The sequence below is a fragment of the Engystomops pustulosus genome, chromosome 6, assembly GCF_040894005.1.
Source record: "Engystomops pustulosus chromosome 6, aEngPut4.maternal, whole genome shotgun sequence".
Lineage (NCBI taxonomy): Eukaryota > Metazoa > Chordata > Amphibia > Anura > Leptodactylidae > Engystomops > Engystomops pustulosus.
Window position 1 is genome coordinate 67189143 of NC_092416.1, and position 22120 is coordinate 67211262.

At 42.7% G+C, this 22120-nt stretch overlaps 1 protein-coding gene across 1 annotated transcript; it reads left to right on the forward strand.

Moving 5' to 3' along the window:
* The first annotated feature begins 14949 nt into the window (after positions 1–14949).
* On the forward strand, positions 14950–21706 carry LOC140065762 (nicotinamide N-methyltransferase-like). Its single transcript, XM_072113330.1, has 3 exons — positions 14950–15068; positions 20773–20950; positions 21038–21706. The coding sequence occupies exons 1-3, from the start codon at positions 14993–14995 to the stop codon at positions 21441–21443; spliced, it is 660 nt and encodes a 219-aa protein (XP_071969431.1). The 5' UTR covers positions 14950–14992; the 3' UTR covers positions 21444–21706.
* Positions 21707–22120: the final 414 nt, after the last annotated feature.

The following is a 22120-nucleotide window of genomic DNA, read 5'->3' on the forward strand; positions in this document are numbered from 1 at the left end:
CAGTGCATCTACTAGCCAATTGTGAGCAATTTGTAGTGAGACTTGCGACCGCTGTGTTTTGCGCTTAGTGACGCACATATCCATTGCAAAGACCGAAGTGGGAAAATTTAGTAGGGGTTGGATTTCAATTAGGCACAGTCTGCCATTTGTCCTTTTTTATTTTACGTTTATTTTGTTTAATAACTCAGTGTCATCTCATCTGGCATAGTAGTGTGCTTTCATACTTGGCTAGAAAATAGCCATAGCAATAGGATAGCATCGTTTGGTTTTAAAAACTCAAAAACACAAAAAAAAAAAAAAAACACAAAAAAAAGTTAAAAAAAAATTAAAGCTATAACTCTCATTTTAAAAATGTTTAACCCGAGGGCTAGGGGTAGAGGACGAGGGCGGGGACGTGGGCGTCCAACTACTGCAGGGGTCAGAGGCCGCGGTCCTGGCCGGGGTGAGACACCACCTGCTTATGAGGGAGCAGGGGAACGCCGCAGAGCTACACTCCCTAGGTTCATGTCTGAAGTTACTGGGACTCGTGGTAGAGCACTGTTGAGGCCAGAACAGTGCGAACAGGTGATGTCGTGGATTGCTGACAATGCTTCGAGCAATTTGTCCACCAGTCAGTCTTCCACGCAGTCCACCCATGTCACCGAAATCGCCACTCCTCCAGCTCCTGCACCTCAGCCTCCTCCCCCCCAGTCTGCCCCCTCCCAGGAAAATTTGGCATTTGAACCGGCATACTCTGAGGAACTGTTTTCTGGACCCTTCCCACAGTCACAAACCACTTGTCCGGTTGCTGCTGAGCAATTTTCCGATGCCCAGGTTTTCCACCAGTCACAGTCTGTGGGTGATGATGACCTTCTTGACGTAGTGGAAGTGTTTAAAGAGGTGTCCGACGATGAGGAGACACGGTTGTCAGACAGTGGGGAAGTTGTTGTCAGGGCAGGAAGTCCGAGGGGGAAGCAGACTGAGGGATCGGAGGATGATGAGGTGACAGACCCAAGCTGGGTTGAGAGGCCGGGTGAACACAGTGCTTCTGAGACGTAGGAGAGTCCTCGACCAGAACAGGTTGGAAGAGGCAGTGGTGGGGCCAGACGGAGAGGCAGGGCCAGAGCTGGTGCATCAGCGCCAAATGTGTCAACTAGTGAAGCTCCCGTGGCGAGGGCTCCTGCGGCGAGGGCTAGATTTTCAGAAGTCTGGAGGTTCTTTAAGGAAACACCGAATGACCGACGGACTGTGGTGTGCAACATTTGCCAAACCAGGATCAGCAGGGGTTCCACCACTAATAGCTTAACTACCACCAGTATGCGCAGGCATATGAATGCTAAACACCCCACTCAGTGGCAACAAGCCCGTTCACCTCCGGCCGTGCACACCACTGCTCCTTCCCCTGTGTCAGCTGATAGTCAGCCCCCTGCCCAGGACCCTGCCACAAAAACCCCATCGTCGCCTCCACGATCCTCCACAGCATCCACCAGCGTTCAGCTCTCCATACCCCAGACGCTGGAGCGGAAACGCAAATATAGTGCAACCCACCCGCACGCCCAAGCCCTTAATGTGCACATCTCCAGATTGCTTAGCCTGGAGATGCTGCCCTATAGGCTAGTAGAGACCGAGGCCTTTCGCAACCTCATGGCGGCGGCCGCCCCTCGGTATTCGGTCCCCAGCCGCCACTACTTTTCCCGATGTGCCGTCCCAGCCCTGCACCAGCACGTGTCAGACAACATCATCCGTGCCCTGACCAACGCCGTTTCTGACAAGGTCCACCTGACCACGGACACGTGGACGAGTGCTGCCGGGCAGGGCCACTATATATCGCTGACGGCACATTGGGTTAACTTGGTGGAGGCTGGGAGCGAGTCTGACCCTGCGGCTGGTCATATACTGCCGACGCCGAGGATTGCGGGGCCTACCTCGGTCCAGGTGTTTCAGGCCTACTATGCCTCCTCCTCCTCCCACCCCTCCTCCACCTCCTCCTCCGAACTACCATCCGTGGGCACGGCGCCATCAGTCGGTAGCTCTAGGCACAGCAGCAGTGCCGTCGCTAAGCGACAGCAGGCGGTGCTCAAACTGCTAAGCCTAGGCGATAAAAGGCACACCGCCCAAGAGCTATTACAGGGCATCACGGCGCAGACTGATCTGTGGCTGGCACCGCTGAACCTGAAGCCAGGCATGGTTGTGTGTGACAACGGCCGTAACCTGGTGGCGGCTCTGCAACTCGGCAGACTGACACATGTGCCATGCCTGGCCCATGTGTTAAATCTGATAGTTCAGCGTTTCCTCAAGACATACCCCAATCTGTCAGATTTGCTCACGAAGGTGCGCCGCATCTGTGCGCATTTCAGGAAGTCCAGCACAGATGCTGCCACTCTCAGGGCAGCGCAGCGCCGCCTCCAACTGCCCGCTCACCGACTGTTGTGCGACGTGCCCACGAGGTGGAATTCAACACTGACCATGTTATCCAGAGTTTACCAGCAGCGCCGAGCGATTGTAGACTGCCAGATGTCAACTTCCACCAGAACTGGTAGTCAGGTCAGTCAGCTTCCTCAAGTCTACAATGAGGAGTGGACGTGGATGTCTGATATCTGTCAGGTGCTGAGTAACTTTGAGGAGTCAACACAGATGGTCAGTGGCGATGCCGCCATCATCAGCCTCACCATCCCGCTGCTTGGCCTGTTGAAAAACTCTCTGATCAGCATGAAGTCGGAAGCTTTGCGCTCGTCACAAGAGACGGGGGAAGAAGATTCCCTTGTTGATAGCCAAAGCACCCTCAGGTCTGTTTCTCAGCGCATATCGGAGGAGGTGGAGGTGGAGGAGGATGAGGAGGAAGAGGAGGAGAATGTTGGCGAGACACAAGAGGGGACCATTGTTGAGTCCTTCACTGTTCAGCGTGTATGGGCAGAAGAAGAGGAGTTGGAGGAGTTGGAGGAGGAGGAAATGGACAGTCAGGCCAGTGAGGGGAGTGAATTCTTACGCGTTGGTACTCTGGCGCATATGGCAGATTTCATGCTAGGCTGCCTATCCCGTGACCCTCGCGTTCAAAGAATTTATTCCAGCACCGATTACTGGGTGTTCACTCTCCTGGACCCACGGTACAAGCAAAATCTTTCCACTCTCATCCCTGCAGAGGAAAGGAGTGTGAGAATGCATGAATACCAGCAGGCCCTGGTTCACAAGCTGAAACAGTATTTCCCTTCTGACAGCGCTAGCGGCAGAGTGCGTAGTTCTGCGGGACAAGTAGCGAGGGAGAGTAGGCGAGCAGGCAGCTTGTCCAGCACTGGCAAGGGTACGCTTTACAAGGCTTTTGCCAGCTTTATGTCACCCCAGCAAGACACTGTCACCTGTCCCCAGTCTCGGCAGAGTAGGGCTGATCTTTACAGAAAGATGGTGAGGGAGTACGTAGCTGACCATACCATCGTCCTAAATGATCACACAGCTCCCTACAACTACTGGGTTTCAAAGCTGGACATGTGGCACGAACTGGCGCTGTACGCCTTGGAGGTTCTTGCCTGCCCTGCCGCTAGCGTCTTGTCCGAGCGGGTTTTCAGTGCAGCTGGTGGCATCATCACCGATAAGCGTACACGCCTGTCGACTGACAGCGCTGACAGGCTGACGCTTATTAAGATGAATAAAGCCTGGATTTCTCATAATTTCCAATCTCCACCAGGTGAAGGAAGCTCAACCTGAATAATTGATCCACTCCTCCTCCTCCTCATTTTCCTCCTTCTCCTCCTCTTTGTACAGTAAAGCAGAGGAAACTGGCTATTTTTTGACAGGGCCCACTGGCTCTAGCTATAGTACTTTATGCATTTAATTTTTCTGGAGGGCCACCTACCCGGTCCTCTGTTTTAAACAATTTTTGGGAGTGCCACATACAGGCACTCAATCTATTCAATTTTTCTGGAGGGCCACCTACCCGGTCCTCTGTTTTAAACAATTTTTGGGAGTGCCACATACAGGCACTCAATCTATTCCATTTTACTGGAGGGCCACCTACCTGCTCCTCTGGTTTGAAAAATTTTTGGGACTGCCACATACAGGCACTATCCAAATTAAATTGTCTCCATAGCAGCCTCCACACGTTGTCTCCATTGCTACCTCCAAAAGTCGTCCATATAGCTGCCTCCATACATCGTCCCTTTATCAAACGAGGTGTGTCAGGTTGAAATTTGGGTTGTTTTCATGGATTCCACATCAAAGTTGTTAACTTTGTCGCCACCCTGCTGTGTTATCCACAAAATATACTGGCAAACTTTTATCATTTACCAATATTATTTCAGCGCTTCTTGCGCATCTGTTTACATTCCCCTCACCCGGCATATCCTAAACTTATAAGAACGCTACTACACTTGATCTTATACAAAAGGTTCTTAGAAGTGCTGTTTGGGGAGTAGCCTAGAGACAGGGGCTTGGATTGGCGAAAGCTCGCCTGGCAGCGGAGCGCCAGCTCCATGCGCATCAGCCGCTTCTTGCGCATCTGTTTACATTCCCCTCACCCGCCATATCCCAAACTTATAAGAACGCTACTACACTTAACTTGGTGCAGGCTGGGACAGAGTCTGACCCTGGGGCTGGTCATATACTGCCGATGCAGAGAATTGCGGGGCCTACCTCGGTCCAGGTCTCAAAGGCCTACTATACCTCCTCCCAACCCTCCTCCACCTCCTCCTCCTCCGAATTACCATCCGTGGGCATGGCGCCATCAGTCGGTAGCTCTAGGCACAGCAGCAGTGCCGTTGCTAAGCGACAGCAGGCGGTGCTCAAACTGCTGAGCCTAGGCGATAAAAGGCACACCGCCCAAGAGCTATTACAGGGCATTCCACATCAAACTTGTTAACTTTGTCGCCACCCTGCTGTGTAATCCACAAAATATATTTGCAAACTTTTATCATTAACCGATATTATTTCAGCGCTTCTTGCGCATCTGTTTACATTCCCCTCACCCGGCATATCCTAAACTTATAAGAACGCTACTACACTTGATCTTATACAAAAGGTTCTTAGAAGTGCTGTTTGGGGAGTAGCCTAGAGACAGGGGCTTGGATTGGCGAAAGCTCGCCTGGCAGCGGAGCGCCAGCTCCATGCGCATCAGCCGCTTCTTGCGCATCTGTTTACATTCCCCTCACCCGCCATATCCCAAACTTATAAGAACGCTACTACACTTAACTTGGTGCAGGCTGGGACAGAGTCTGACCCTGGGGCTGGTCATATACTGCCGACGCAGAGAATTGCGGGTCCTACCTCGGTCCAGGTCTCAAAGGCCTACTATACCTCCTCCCAACCCTCCTCCACCTCCTCCTCCTCCGAATTACCATCCGTGGGCATGGCGCCATCAGTCGGTAGCTCTAGGCACAGCAGCAGTGCCGTCGCTAAGCGACAGCAGGCGGTGCTCAAACTGCTGAGCCTAGGCGATAAAAGGCACACCGCCCAAGAGCTATTACAGGGCATTCCACATCAAACTTGTTAACTTTGTCGCCACCCTGCTGTGTAATCCACAAAATATACTTGCAAACTTTTATCATTAACCGATATTATTTCAGCGCTTCTTGCGCATCTGTTTACATTCCCCTCACCCGGCATATCCTAAACTTATAAGAACGCTACTACACTTGATCTTATACAAAAGGTTCTTAGAAGTGCTGTTTGGGGAGTAGCCTAGAGACAGGGGCTTGGATTGGCGAAAGCTCGCCTGGCAGCGGAGCGCCAGCTCCATGCCAAGATCCAACTAACATAGTTTTAACTGCAGCACCTTTAATCTACTACTAGTTCACTGCCTCCATACATGGTCCCCTTATCAAACGAGCTGTGTCAGGCAGAATTTTGGGTTGTTTTCATGGCTTCCATGTTAACTTTGTCGCCACCCTGCTATGTAATCCACAAAATATACTGGCAAACTTTTATCATGTACCGATATTATTTGAGCGCTTCTTGCTCACCTCCTTTGGTTCCTCTCTGCCACCCATTGGTTTGAAGTCCAATTTAGTTTGAAGTCCAATTTAGTTTGGAGTCCATTTAGGGTATGTCGCCATGCCACTCTCTAGCCTGCTGCCGCTGCCTCTGCATGCCGTCCCCTATAGTGTCAGGGTCAATTATTGCATGTTTTAGATGCTATCTAGCTTCATTCTGTCACTCTGTCATGGCCATGCTGTTGCCCATAATTTTGGCATAATGGTGCGATTATGCAGCCTCAGAGGCATCCATGCATGCTGCCCCTGCTGTTTCCTGTCCATTTCCGTGGTGTTTCCATCCTTTTCTGAGGTTCCCAGGTGTTTGGCCAAGCTTCCCTGTGCAGAGCCTTGGTCCCCTTGAAAAATGCTCGAGTCTCCCATTGACTTCAATGGGGTTCGTTATTCGAGACGAGCACTCGAGCATCGGGAAAAGTTCGTCTCGAATAACGAGTACCCGAGCATTTTAGTGCTCGCTCATCTCTAATAACTACTTTAAGGACCCAAACTTAAGTGGTTCAGCCAAACAACCCTATGAAAGAGCTGAATAATTTATTGGATAATATCACCAAACTAGAAAACCATAACAAACGTACAGATACCAACACAGACCTAGATAAGCTTAAAGGACACCTGTCATCAGGTCTGTGTCACTAGTCCTGTCACTACTACCTGTTGGAGCAGCTCACAAGGATCCCATCCCAGCCTTTATCTAGTTATTTCATACATTATTCATTGTAAAATCATCTATTTTTTATCATGAAATGAGGCTGGTCACATGGTCAGAGGCAATGATGTCACCCCTGTTACCCCTCCCCTGCTCATGTCTGTGTGTAATATATAGTAAAGCATGGCTAGTGTGTGTTCTGCATCTGCTGACATGCTGCATCCTCCTAATACACAGAGACATATTCTGTTATAACATGTTCTGCTGTAACATGGCTGCCTGTAGCTGTTGTATCTCTCCTATACACACACACACACACACAGGCTGCAGGGGGCGTGGCCACCAGCAAGCACATGGAGCCATCACATCATTATACAGCCTCACACCATTATACAGGCTGTCAGTCAAGCACTGGGGGTGTGGCTGTGCCTCCCACTCATGAATAGAGTGGACAGCTTGAATATGCTAATGCTTCATTGGACATTTCACAGGTCATTTGCATACAGCTTTAGGACCTCATTGCTTAGGTTTACAGGCATGTAGAGGGACAATGAAGGGATACAGGCAATGCTCTCTAATGGCAGAATATGAAAATATATTTAGATTAGGGGGTTATTTTGCATGACGGGTTCTCTTTAAGTTCCTCAGGAAAAAAGTTACTGACCTTCTAAACATAAAAGCTGCAATCAACTACCAATGATCAAAATATAAGTATTATGCCCTTTGGGGATAAGGCGAACAAACTAATGGCCCATCTAGTGCACAAGGAAATGGAAAAACAATACATACACGCAATCACCACACAAGAGAGTGTAAAAGTTTCAGAAACAGAGAAAATAGCTGAGGAAATTAGAAAGTTCTACCACCACCTTTACAACCTCCCAAATAAAGACGCTCTAATAGCGCCAGGCCGACCCAATCAAACTACTTCCTTCCTAGAACCCCTTAACCTCTTAACGCTCAGCGTCCGATATATCGGACGCTGAGCCGATGCCGGTTCAGCTCAAGATTTGAGCCGAACCGGCATCGGGAAACACGGGGTGCCGGCTGTGACTGATAGCCGGCACCCCAGTGTAACACCCGCGATCGGAGTTGTCTCTGATCGCGGGTGATTAACCCGTTAAATGCCGCGGTCATCGCGACCGCGGCATCTAACATGCATCTCGGGTGTCTTTCCCCCACGATCGCCCCCCCCCCCCCCGAATCATTTTCGGGGGGCACCGATCATTGCTACGGTATCACCGATCTGGACCCCAGTGTTACCTGCAGGAACTGCCGGTAAGATGGCGTCTGTGACGTCATCTTACTGGCAGAGTGCCACCCTATGCAAGTGCATAGGTTGACACTGATAATGCCCTGCAATACATAAGTATTACAGGGTATTATTATGAACAAGCAATCAGATGATTGCTTGTTCATTTCCCATGGTGGAAAAAGTGAAAAAGTAAAAAGAAAAATTATTCAATAAAAAAATAAAGTAATAAATCACCAAAAATGCCCAAAAGCCCCAAAACATATAAAGAGCCATATAACAAAAAAAAAAGTTTAAATCATAACACAAACCCCACATATATAGTATCACTGCGTCCGTAACAACCCGTAGAATAAAAATAAATAATTATTGAACCCGCACGATGAACGCCGTAAAAGAAAACTGTTATAAACCCTCCAAAAATTATGATTTTTACCTATTCAATCCCACAAAAAATGCTATAAAAAGTGATCAAAAAAACATATGTACTCTAGAATGATACTGGTGCAAAGTACAACGTGTCCCGCAAAAAACAAGCCACCAAACCAGCTCCGTAGCCAAAAACGTAACAAAGTTATGCCACTTGGAAGATGGCAATACAAAAATGATAGATTTTTCCCCACAATAGGGTTTTATTTTACAAATTTAGTAAAACGCAAGAAAATATATTCGTGTCTGGTATCCCCGTTATCGTATCGACCCATAGAATGAAGATAATATGATTATTAGTCTATACGGTGAACACCACAAAAAAAAAAGTAAAAAAACCAGTAGAGAATTGATGCTTTTCTACTCCTCCTCTCAAAAAGAAGTTCCTAAATTTTCAACAATAGGTGATACCAACCCCAAAATGGTAACATTGGAAAAAGCATCTCGTCCCGCAAAAAAAATGCCATCACATGGCCCTAATAGCGAAAATTTTATAGCCTTCAAAAGAGGCCAATGAGGAAAGTAAAGTCCTGGCAGCTGCAGGGTGCTCCTTCCCTTCTGCGCCTCACTGTGTGCCCATAAAACAAGTCACGGCCACATGTGGGGGGTCTCTGTACTCGGGAGAAATTGTAGAACAAATTGTATGGTGGGTTTTGTATTTTTATCTTTTGGAAATGTGTAAATTTTAGGGCTAAATGAACGTATAACCGGCACAATTTGACTATTCTAAATTTCACCTCCATTTTTATGTAATTACTATGAAGATCTCAAGGGGTTAACAATCTTCGTAAAATCTGTTTCTGATAGCTTGAGGGGTGCAGATTTGAAATTGGGTTGGTTATATGGGGGGTTTTGATGCTAAATATGTAAATTTTCATTCAAAACTGTATTTATCCCCAAAATAGTCAATTCTGAAAATCCGGAAAAGCGCTATTCGATTTGTAAGCCGCGTGACATCAAAATAAATTATCCAGACATTTCAAAAATGGTGAAAATGTAAAGTAGACAAATGGGAAATGTTATTCAGCAATTTATTTAGGTGGTACGTCTATCTGCCTGAAAACGCAATGATTTCAAATTTCAAAAATGGCAAATTTTTCAGAAAATTCATCATATTTTCTTTTTTTTTGTAAATAAACGCAAAACTTATCAGCCAAAATTTACCACTAAAATGAAGTACAACATGTGGGGAAAAAACAATCTCAGAATCGTTTTGATAAGTAACAGTGTTCAAAAGTTATAACCATATAAAGCGACGCATGTCAGAATCCAAAAAATGGGACTGAGCCTTAAGCTACAAAATGGCTGCGTCCTTAAGGGGTTAATGTCCCATCCTTATCCACCGATCAACAACACTCCTTAACCTCACCGATTACCCAAAAAGAAGTAGGAGACATCATAACCTCCATGCCTCTAGGAAAAATCCCGGGACCTGACGGCCTACCCATAATTTATTATAAAAAGATGAGAGATGTACTCTTACCCCAAATGACAAGTTGGTGTAACGTTCTCATGGATGGCCAACAGCTACCCCCACAGGCACTGGAAGCTATAATAACAGTCATACCCAAACCAGGTAAAAACCCAGAGCTGTGCGGAAGCTACAGGCCTATTTCGCTACTAAATGTAGACCTAAAAATCTGGGCCAAAATACTCGCCTCCTCCCAGGCCTCATCCAAAAAGAACAAACAGGGTTTGTGCCAGGTAGAGAGGGCAACCACAACTCGGTGAGAGTGATTAACCCCATCCACTATGCACAAAAAACCAAGACTCCTATGGTCCTTCTCGGTACAGATGCTGAGAAGGCCTTTGATAGGATAAGTTGGAGCTACATGACAGCAACCCTCCTCAAATTTGGCTTCCCATGTCAATTGTACAAGCGATAATGTCATTGTTCGTCACCCCAAGTGTACGTATCAGAATTAACGGAACCCTATCAGGCAGATTCCTAATAAAGAATGGCACCCGTCAAGGATGCCCTTTATCCCCAACCTTATTCATTTTAGTAATGGAGACTTTGCTACAGGCACTTAGACAGCACCCGAATATAAAAGGACTTGACATAGAAAGAACCCCTCACCTGAATGCCGCTTTCGCGGACGATCTATTATTAATGCTCACAAACCCACTCATTTCTGTCAAGCATGTCACAGAAGTCTTTGAAGCCTTTGGCGAAGTCTCCAACTTTAAAATAAATTATGCCAAGTCCGAAGCCATGAACATTTTGTCCGCCCCTTCGGTAATAAAAACACTGAAAGAAACAACGTAATTTCAATGGCAAAATAACAAACTCATATATTTGGGCATCCAGATTACAAACTCCAAGAAAGATTTATTCCAGGCCAACTATACAAAATTGATAAGACAAATCACGACACAACTCAGATCGCTAGACAGACCATACGTATCCTGGATGGGGCGTAAGAACCTCTTAAAATCATTCATAATGCCCACTCTTTTATATGTAATGCAGATGGTGCCCATAGACCTCCCTAAATCATTTTTTAACATGGTAAAATCACTCTTTATCAACTTCCTTTGGCAAAATAAAAAATCGCGAATTAAATACAACAGACTCACTAAGAAAAGGAGTTTGGGAGGATTTGGACTCCCAGATCCTGTAGCGTACTACAGAGCTATACAAATAAGACGGTGGGTACAGTTATTTAATCCCGCATATGCAACCCTGGGCACAGAAATGGAAGCAGCAACGCTTAACAATCAATCGCTGGCTTAACTATGGAACATTGATACCCCAGGCAGTTGCGCAAATCCACTAACTAGAGGTATCATCAAGGTAATAAAATGGGTGAGCGAACATTTAGCAGCCCTCCAAAATCCCCCTTCCCTCTTACCCAGTAATCTACTACCATTCTATTTAAACCCCCTAGCGAACCCTACGGCGAGTTTATGGAAGCAATTTAGAAAGACTCCACTCCGCACCTTTCATAAAAATGATGTTTCCGAGCTTTTGCATAACACCGCACTCACTAGTTTGCCAAGTAACTTTTTACATGTAGCAGAACTCAACATGCACAAAAAGGAACTCCATAAAAAACATGTAACATTGGAAGACCCCACATGGCTTGAAAAATGGCTCCTGAAACACACCACTCAACCTAAGCTAATCTCATCTTTCTATGACATTTTGGTGTCCAAAGACAAAGAGGTCAAACCAGCATACATTGGTTCTTGGGAAAGAGATTTAGGGATGACTATAACTGACAAGCAAATTAGGACAATACACAAAAACTCCCATGGTTTTTCCAGATGTGTTAGAATACAGGAAAATTCCTTCAAATTAATGACCAGGTGGTATAACACCCCAGCAAAACTTAAAGAGATAGGCCTAGCACACTCAGATTCCTGTTAGAGATGTAATTCTCCCAAAGCATCCCTTCTACATATTTATTTGACATGTCCAATTCTGCAACCATACTGGAGGGAGGTTCAGAACTCTGTCCGCAAAATTACAAATACTACAATATCCCTGTCCCCAGAGCCAGTGCTGCTTTGGCTGCCCAATAAATCTTGGTGTCCAAAAAAAAACCATTTAGCGACCCTCCTACTTCAAGCAGCCAAACTGACGATACCCCCTAGGTGGCTCAACCCTGATCCACCAACAACGGCCGAATGGTTGACCAGAGTGGATAGCCTATTTAGAATGGAAGAATTGGCCCACTGGGAGGCTAGAAAACATCACAAATTTTTTAAGATTTAGGAACCTTGGTCTAAATTTAGAGACAAGGGAATCGCCAGTGGGGACTCACCGCTGATCCCGACTATCACTCAAACCAAGGTGGCAACGTACTAGAGGAACCCCTGATGAGAAGTCCGGATTGTAACAAGAGATAGGTCAGACTTAAATCTTATTTATAAGTAACCATCTTCCCTGTGTCGAGTACTAACGTATAAAGTAAAGACAGTCGCAGCCAGTGGTGTTATTGTTATTAGAGTTAGAATGTTATCACCTTGTTTGTTATCTGACCCACCCCTACCCCTTCCCAACCCCATATCAAACCCTTCAAGATGCTCACAGACTCAAGTCAAGATCGACGATAAAGACCTCGAAGGACTATTCCCCACCAACATCCTTACCCAGTCTCCCCCTCACCCCACCCTATCCATGTAGCGTATTGTTGTAATATATGCTCAAGATTATTGCTGTAATAATACACATACGCTCTTGTATCAAATTTGTATTTAATGCTACCCCTGTATGTGATTTAGCAGAAATTCAATAAAAACTTTTGGGACTCAGTATTCAACCTAATATCCACACTAATGAATAAAACACTACATAACTCAATGAGTGTAGCATTATTATCGTTGGACCTACAATTCTTCACACAACTAGAAAGGATACTAACTTGCAAAATTCTAACAATAGCCAAATTGTTAATCACGAGATTGTGGGAAAAAACAGTCCCCCAACCTTTATTGCCCTATTACAGGAGATAAACACCACTTACAGCTACGAAAAGAACATAGCATGGGGAGATGGTACAATGGGGAAATTTGATAAAATCTGGGAACCCTGGACTCATAATACAGAACATATAAGGGTATAATGACAAAAAACAAGAAAGATATCAACTTGCATTCCGAAAATTGACCAACCAATACGTCTACTACACGGTTACTAGGGAAAACTGACAATATACAAAGAAAAAGTAATCCGAGAAGTCCTGTCTGACCAGTTCACTACGTTAAGTAGGAGTTAATAGTTAATGTTGAGTTTACTTATATGGTTGTTTCAATAAAAAATAGCTTAAGAAACAGAAAGGATAAACTACACTAAAGAAATCAAGATAGACATATTAACATCTGGGTATAGAAATACAATAATACATTAGATCCAGATTATTTTGAAAGATCCGATAACACATCACGGAAACACACTACAAAATTTCATGGTTAACTATATGTAATAATATAATGCCAACTCATTTGGATGTTTAGAAGTATGGTTTGTAGATTATACATAAATACAAAGGGGCATATTTATCAGGACCTCTGCGCACCGCCACTGGCGCAGAGGCCCTGAAATAATCGCAAATGCTAGGTTATTGCTAGCTTTTGCGATTATTTTCCCCAATCCGCCACCTTCACGCCAGTGGGGCGTGAAGGGGCGTGAAGGGGGGGGCGCGGCCGGCCGAGCGGGGGGCGTGGCCGGACGGGAGTGGGCCCGCGTGGGGCTTTACTGTCCCCGCGCCTGCGCACTCGCTGCTGCCGGCGACTTTTCATACGTGAAAAGTCACCGGCTGCGTCTTTTTCTACGCCAGGCCCTGCCTGGCGTAGGATAAACGCTGCGCTACTGGCAGCCCAATACATCAAGAGGCAGAAGCCTCTTGATGTATCAGGCTGCGAATTCGCACCGGCGGGGCGATCATACGCGGGCGCAGGAGCGCCAGCGTATGATAAATATCCCCCAAAATCTGTATGTTTACTATGTTTATTACGGAGAGCCATAAATATCCTTCTGTACTCTTGTTTTGTATAGCAATTCTCAAAAAAAAACAAAAAAAAAATTGAAACCAAAAAAAATATAATAAATAGTAAAAATCACAAACACATTAGGTATCGTCCTGTCCCAAAATGCCCAATCTATCATAATATAAAAACGGTTATAACCAGTGGTGACCTCCGAGACGGGAAATGGCACCCAAATGTCCGAAATGCGATTTTTACACCTTTTTACATGACATAAAAAATGTAATGAAAAGTGATCAAAATGTTGCACAGTCCTCAAAATGGTATCAATAAAAACGTCGGCTCATTTCGCAAAAAATTATCACATAGCTCTGTAAACCAAAGTATGAAAAAGTTTTTTTCCCTTTTTCGTCCACATTCGTTTAATTTTTGAAAATGTATTAAAACGCAATAAAACCTGTATAAAATTGGTATCAACGCGATCGTACCGAACCAAAGAATAAAGTAGAGGTGTTATTTGGAGCGAAGAGTGAAAGTCGTAAAAACTGAACCACATTTGGAATTTTTTTCCTGCTTCCCAGTACACGGCAGGGAATAATAAATAATATCACGGGAAAGTAAAATTTGCTACGCACAAAATAAGCCCTCACACAGCTCTGTACACGGAAAAATGAAAAAGTTAAGGATTTTTGAAGGTGGAGATTGAGAAATGAGCAAAAAATCCTTAAGGGGTTAAACAAAAAAAAGGAAACTTAAAACAAAGTATGGAAATAAAAAGAATACCAATGGCAAAAGGTTTCTACCAAAAAAAATGTGGTTTGCCTTTTTGTCTAAAAAGGAGAACATTTAAACCTTGGCAATATGTAATTTTTTTCAAATTTTTCCTAAATTATTGAATTGTTGCCCCCAAAAACAAACAGATCACCAAAATGACACTACTAACATAAACTGCAATGTCTCATGAGAAAATATTCTCAAAATCACAGGGATATCTTAAAGCTTTGAAAAGTTATTACCACAGGAAGAGACACTGGACAAATTTAAAAAAAAAGGACTGAACCTTAACGTACAAACAGGCTGCGTCCAAGGGGCTAAGTGGTTAAAAAAACATAAACAAAACAAACAAAGCCTTAACAGATTCGTTTGAGGCTTCTTTGCTTGAGTTCACATGCCGGATTTATGAATAACTCATGTGATATAATTTACATTCATCTGGCTATTTATATAAAGACTATTTAGAAGCCACATGTTACCTTGTCTGAGACACAAGATTAGATGGATTCCAGAATGCAAAAGCCCTTTCAACTATATGACTTTGATCTCACACTACATCTGGATGACTATTTTTCAGGTAAACCCAAAATGATCTTTGTTAAGGTTTCTTTGTTTTTTCAATGATATGTTGACAAAAATAAGAATGGAAAAAAATGTTGTTATTTGTGCTGCTATTTGTGGTGTAAGAAGTTTGTGTAACTTCTATCCATGAAAAGGGACCTGGCAAGTACTTCTTTTCTATTTTATGGTACAACTCCACTGTTGGGGACACTTTGGCCCCATGATATTATTTGTGGGGCTTTAGGAGATGCAATAGAAAATATACTTTAACTGGATACTCAGTAGATGTTATATTGTGTGATGTTCATAAGAGGGCATTATTCTGTTTAGAGACCATAAGAGACACTATGTACTGGGTCAGTGATAATACGACTCGTATAAGGCAAAATACTCTGTTTGAAAATCATCCAAAATTCAGACCTAAGATTCACTTTGGGTCCAAAGCAAATTGGTCCAAACCAATTTTGCTTTAATTGTCCTTTAAATTGGTATATGTCTCCCCAACCTTGTCCTCTTAAACACAGATTTTTCATAAATATCTGGTTTTTATTTTTGTTACTTTTTAAAAATTTTTCCCACACCCATCCCCATCTCTAAGCTCTGGGATGAAGTGCAGTATTAGCTAGACTTCATTTTTAGCTAGATTCAATCTGGTGCCTGAAAAATTGCACATTTGTACTGAATCGACAAACCAACGAATAGATTTGCTCATCCCTAGAGACATCATGCTGTGCCCATAGCTTAAATTAGTATCAGAGGTTCCCAGAGTCTAAAAAGATTGCAAAACATTGCCCTGAAACAACTACGGTATGTCTAATAAAACATATCCCCTCTTAACAGGAAATACACAATTATATTAATTTCCACTCCGTCTGCAATACAAGGAAATTCTACTATGAATATTATAATATTTGACGGGCCTGCTTGTTGTATGTTGCATTTTGTCCAAGATCCAGATCTACATGGGACACTTTATTTATTTTTGTTTTTGCTGTCACCAGTTAAGTGTCTTGGAATGTGTATAACACCGGGTTCATGGAGTCTGGTACACACAACATACAGTAGTTGTTTCTTTCATTCTGAAACAGGTGGAACCCAGGTTACTGCAGACACGTCTGGTGACATACATCATTTTCCATCTACCTGACTATTAAAATGTTTCAAAGATTTTAGTGAATAATTGCACACAGAAGAGCTTGGTCAGGTCTGTCTGGCCTTAAAGAGGACCTGTCACCTAAAATTTCAGCACTAGGAGCTGCTGACTAAAGTAAGCAGCTCCTAGTGGTTGAAAAAACGCTGCAGTGTTGGAAGGATAGCGTTACCGGAAATCTCCGGTAACGCTATCTAACACTGCGGCGGGGTACAATGTACTCATCGGACCGCTTGCAAAGGACCGGTCTGCTGTCTCTACCCCGGACCACCCCGCTTGCTCCATAGGCCGGCGGTGACTGCCGCGCGTCATGCGGCAGTCACCGCCCCTAACCACGCCCCATCCTCGCCCCCTCATGAATACATCGGACAGCTTTGCGAGCTGTCCGCCAATTACATTGTACGGTAGCGCTATCCTTCTAACACTGCTGCATTTGTTCAAGCACTAGGAGCTGCTTACTTTAGTAAGCAGATCCCAGTGCCGAAATTTTAGGTGACAGGTCCTCTTTAAATGTCCATTTCACTTTCCTATAGTTGATGCAAATTTAATACACCAAACACTGGCACATAACCTGCCTTCCGGGGATTTTTCCCCCACGATCGCCCCCCTGCGCCGTTTGTGGGGTCGCCAATCGTTGCTATGGCATCTCTGGGGTCCAATCGGGAGCCCAGAGATGCCTGAAGGCAGTGCCTTTAAGATGGCGTCTCTGACGTCATCTTAAAGGCACAGTGTCAGCCTATGCATATGCATAGGCTGACACTGCTAATACCCTGCAATACTTCAGTATTGCAGGATATTATCATGAACAAGCAATCAGATGATTGCTTGTTCATGTCCCACGGTAGAACAAGTAAAAAAGTAAAAAAAATGTTATTCAATAAGAAATAAGTTTATAAGTCAATAAAAATGCCCATAAGTCCCAAAACATATAAAGAGACATATAAACCAAAAAAGTCTAAATCATAACACAAACCCCACATATATAGTATCACCGCGTCCGTAACAACCCGTAGAACAAAATTAAATAATTATTGAATGCGTACGATGAACGCCGTAAAACAAATTTAAAACTTGCCAAATAATATGATTTTTACCTATTGAATCCCACAAAAAATGCCAACAGAACAAATGTACTCCAAAATGATACTGTTGCAAATTAAAATATGTCCATCAAAAACAAGCCATCAACCAGCTCCGTCGCCAAAAAAGCAAAGACGTTATGCCACTTGGAAAACGGCAATGCAAACATTAGGGTTTTATTTAGCAAATTTAGTAAAACATAAGAAAAAATACTCAAGTCTGGTATCCCCATTATTGTATCGACCCATAGAATAAAGATACCATGATAATTAGGCTGTACGACAAACACAAAAAAAAAGTAAAAAATCCAGTTCAGAATTGATGCTTTTCTTATAGTGACCTCAAAAAAAGTTCCTAAATTTTCAACAATAGGTGATACAAACCCCAAAATGGTAACACTGGAAAAAGCATCTCGTCCATCAAAAAAATGCTGTCACATGTCCCCAATAATGAAAAAGCAAAAATTTTATAGCCTACAAAAGGGGCCAATGAGAAAACTAAAATCCTGGCAGCTGCAGGCCCCTTCTTCCCTTCTGCGCCTCGCCGTGCGCCCATAAAAAAAAGTCACGTCCACATGTGGGGGGTCTCTGTACTCGGGAGAAATTTCATAACAAATTGTATGGTGGGTTTTCTCTTTTTATCTTTTGGAAATGTGTACATTTTAGGGCTAAATGAACGTATAACTAACACAATTTGACCATTCTAAATTTCACCTCCATTTTGATGTAATTACTATGAAGATCTCAAGGGGTTAACAATCTTCCTAAAAGCTGTTTCTGATAGTTTGAGGGGTGCAGATTTTAAAATGGGTTGATTATAAAGGGGGGTTTTGATCTTAAATGTGTAAAATTTCTTTCAAAACTGTATTTATCCCCAAAATAGTCAATTCTGAAAATCCAGAAAAGCGATTTTCGATTTGTAAGCCACGTGACATCAAAATAAATTATCCAAACATTTCAAAAATTATGAAAATGTAAAGTAGATATATGGGAAATGTAATTCAGCAAGTTATTTAGGTGGTAAGATCTATTTGCCTGAAAACGTGATGATTTCGAATTTCAAAAATAGCAAATTTTTCAAAAAATTCATAATTTTTTCATTTTTTTTTTTGTAAATAAACGCAAAACTTATCAGCCAAAATTTACAACTAAAATGAAGTACAACATGTGAAGAAAAAACTTTCTCAGAATCGCTTTGATAAGTAACAGAGTTCAAAAGTTATAACCATATAAAACTACGCATGTCATAATTCTGCTCCTGGTGTCCCTGGGAATCATTCCTCAAAGTATTTTCCCTCTCGGTCCTCATTTAGTACCTCTTTTGGCCCATAGCAACCAGGGTTTCCAGCTCTCAAAAACCTACAATCAGCAAGATGGAGGGGCGGGGCCTGCCTCCTGTCACCTCATCACAAGTGCCTGCTGCTGACCAATGACACCAGAGCTATCTTACATCTATCTATCTATCTGTATATCTATCTATCACTCATATCTATCTATCTATCTTTCTATCTATATATCCCATATCTATCTATCTATCTATCTATCTATTTATCTATCTATCTATCTATCTATCTATCTATCTATCTATCTATCCCATATCTATCTACCTATCTATCTATCTATCTATCTATCACTCATATCTATCTATCATCTATCTATCTATGTATCTATCTATCTATCTATCTCCTATCTATCTATCTATCTATCTATCTATCTCCTATCTATCTATCTATCTATCTATCTATCTCCTATCTATCTATCTATCTATCTATCTGACTATCTATCTATATATCTATCTCCTATTCATCTATCTCATATCTATCTCTCTCCTATTCATCTATCTCCTATCTATCTATCTATCTATCTATCTATCTATCTATCTATCTATCTATCTCCTGACTGCTGCAGCACTGAGCCATGAGGTGACAGCTGTGTGCAGGGGGATGGGGGCGTGTCTCCTGCCCATAGTCTTCTTTATGAAGACAGAATGTCCATAGTAACAGCTATCTGAGCAGTGACTGCCATCTAGGGGAAGTCTGCAGAATACAAGAGGAAGGAGCAAGATTCGGGTAACTAATCCAATTGCAAAAGTGCTTCAAATTACCAGTCCTACAACATATCAAAAGTTTTTTGAAATGACGGTTACACTTTAAGCTACAAAATGGCTGTGTCCTTAAGGGATTAATAGTTTGAGCTGTGATCTGTATTACTTTTAAGGAAATCTAGCATCAAATTCAAGTATGATAAACCAGGGACACTTACTCATAGATCCAAGCATAGTGACTGTGGTCATTTTTATATATTTGTTATCCATGGCCTACTGGCTTCTACAATCAACTTTTAAAATTATGCTAGATCTATGAGTAAGTGTCCATGGTTTATCAAACTTGATTTCAGATGGTTTTCCTTAAATCACTGTATGACAAGCCTGTTTTACCACAAAATGGCAAAGTAATTTTTCCTTATTGCCTACAAATATTTTTACCCATTTAAATGTTTTTTTCATCTACAAAGAGAGCAATGCCAAATTTATATAGTTTTTCTTCTGCTGCTGCTCAATTATTGTTTATATGTGTCTTACTGCTGTTCAAGAACTCTCTCTTTTTTATTAGAGGGGTAACTGTAGAGTTTCATTTTGGGGAAAATATGTACTTTTTTTCTTATCAGTCACTCTTCCAATCATGGTGTTTGCAGCATAGGACAAATAAAATGATGCTTGTATGAGTAGTGTTTGTATGGACAAGGCTATACGCAATATGTGTTGGTTTCATTTAATTTTCAAATCTTTTGGGAATAATTTTTTAAATTATTGTTAATATTGTTTTTTTATATAGCATAGGCAGACCTATTAGCCGCCACTACATCCCACACAATGGGGCTTATTTACTAAGGGTACCGCGGCCGCATTTTCCGACTTTTCGAGGATTGCGCCAGGGATTGTGTCACACACGATCGGATTATGTCTCAATCACGCCGGCTTTCATGCGATACAAATCAATGGGCGGGACGACGGACCATCCGACGGATTCGGACTACGTGCGGGATTTACCATTTTATTAAGTGTCACATTAAATGCACTTACATACACCGGGAGGAAGATGGTGAACTCCGGCGGACCTAAGCGGGCAGCAACACATGCTGGGTATGGGGCGCACAGCTTGAATCACAGCAAAGTTCACCCTCGTCGGACAGTCCAGATCGTGGCTCGCGCAGGGACCGGGTAAGTAAATGTACCCCAATGACTTTGCACCCTGAGGGAACCCAACCCTCTCAAAATCAGTTAGATGCTTAAGGATCCTGGAGACTCTCCTCTTTTATAATATTAGAAGTACTAGTAATAGTTAGTAATACAGCTATTTTTAAGTTTCTGCTATTTATTTTCCTACTGTGTATTGAAAATACTAAAACTTTGCCCTTTGATAATTATATATTCCATAATGTTTTCAAATATATTTTTTTTATTTATCAAAAACTTAAACTTTCTTTTTTAGATCATGGTAAAAAAGATCTCCTGATTGATCTCAGCATCGGTTCCCAAGTTGATTACTTGTCCTCTGCTAGTAAGTATTTTAAAGACACTGTCATTTTGAAAGTCAGAGACAGAGATTTCGTGGAGATGAAAACATTGGTGGACACAGGAAAGCCTTATGTACAGAAAGAAGGAAACAGGTGAAATATTAGTTATTTTTGTAATTTTTTTGCCATCCTTTTTTATGCTAACTAAGACAGTTCTTTTTTGTTTTAATTTTTTCTTAGTGAATATAAGGATGAAAAACAGAAACCAGCAATTCAAAGTGTTTTAAAAAGTGACCTTGAGAAGGAAAATATGACAGAGCCAATAACCTTGCCTCCAGCAGATGCTGTCATCAGTGCTGGTCTTTTGGATGTTATCAGCAAAGACGAGAAGGATTACAAAAGATATCTCAGGAAGTTCTTAAGGCTGCTAAAAACTGGAGGACACCTCCTGTTATTTGGGGCATTAAATGCAACATATATAAAAGTTGGGGAGGAGAAACTCAATGTATTAAAATACAATGAGGATATTGTTAGGAAGGCTCTCACTGGGGAAGGGTTTACCATCCAGGATCAGATTAAAACAGTTGAGAATTCCCTTACTAACTCTGAAAGTATGATATTTATTGCATGCTATAAGAAAAAGTAGTATTATTATAAAAGCTTGTAGTGTCCTTAGTACATTTGTACTAAGTTTGAATATGAGAGATAATAAGGAAATGATGAGAAACAAAATGCAAGGTTGTGTTTTTGAGAACTTACATGCTAAGAATTAATCTGATCACTTAGACACCGTGAAATAATGAGCTTTTATCTGCTTTATCATTAATCTTTTCTATATTTTCTTTTTAGTTCTATAAAAGACAACACATATGGTGACCTACTTGATGAAGTTAAATAAAATAAAGCATTAAACAATGTGGGGCACATTTACTTACCCGGCCGCTGGAGTTCACCCAAAGTGCATTGTCCGACAATAATGCACTGTGCCGCGATTAACTAAGATTGTGCGCCTGATATCCTGCATGTGTTGCTTCCTCGCATAGGACCGACAGAGTTCACCATCTTTTAAATGCTTGTGACACAATTTGAAAGTTAAATCCTGTACTCATTCTGAATCAGTCGGATAGTCCGATGGCCAGCCCTCCCCCCCAATTTGTGTCACATGGAAGCCAGTGCAGTTGCGCCAAAAAATAATTGCGTGTGCCAAATCCCAGCACAGACACCTGTTAAATACCTGTCCAAGCCGTGCAATCCCTGAAAAAGGTGCAAAGTCCGACGACAGTGAGCAGCGCGACCCTCACTAAATGAGCCCTGTGTGTCCAT

Coding starts and splice junctions, on each gene's coding strand:
- LOC140065762 (XM_072113330.1), top strand. CDS start 14,993: ATGGATTCCAGAATGCAAAAGCCCTTTCAACTATATGACTTTGATCTC. Junction 15,069..20,772: donor TCTGGATGACTATTTTTCAG/GTAAACCCAAAA, acceptor TTTCTTTTTTAG/ATCATGGTAAAAAAGATCTC. Junction 20,951..21,037: donor GTACAGAAAGAAGGAAACAG/GTGAAATATTAG, acceptor ATTTTTTCTTAG/TGAATATAAGGATGAAAAAC.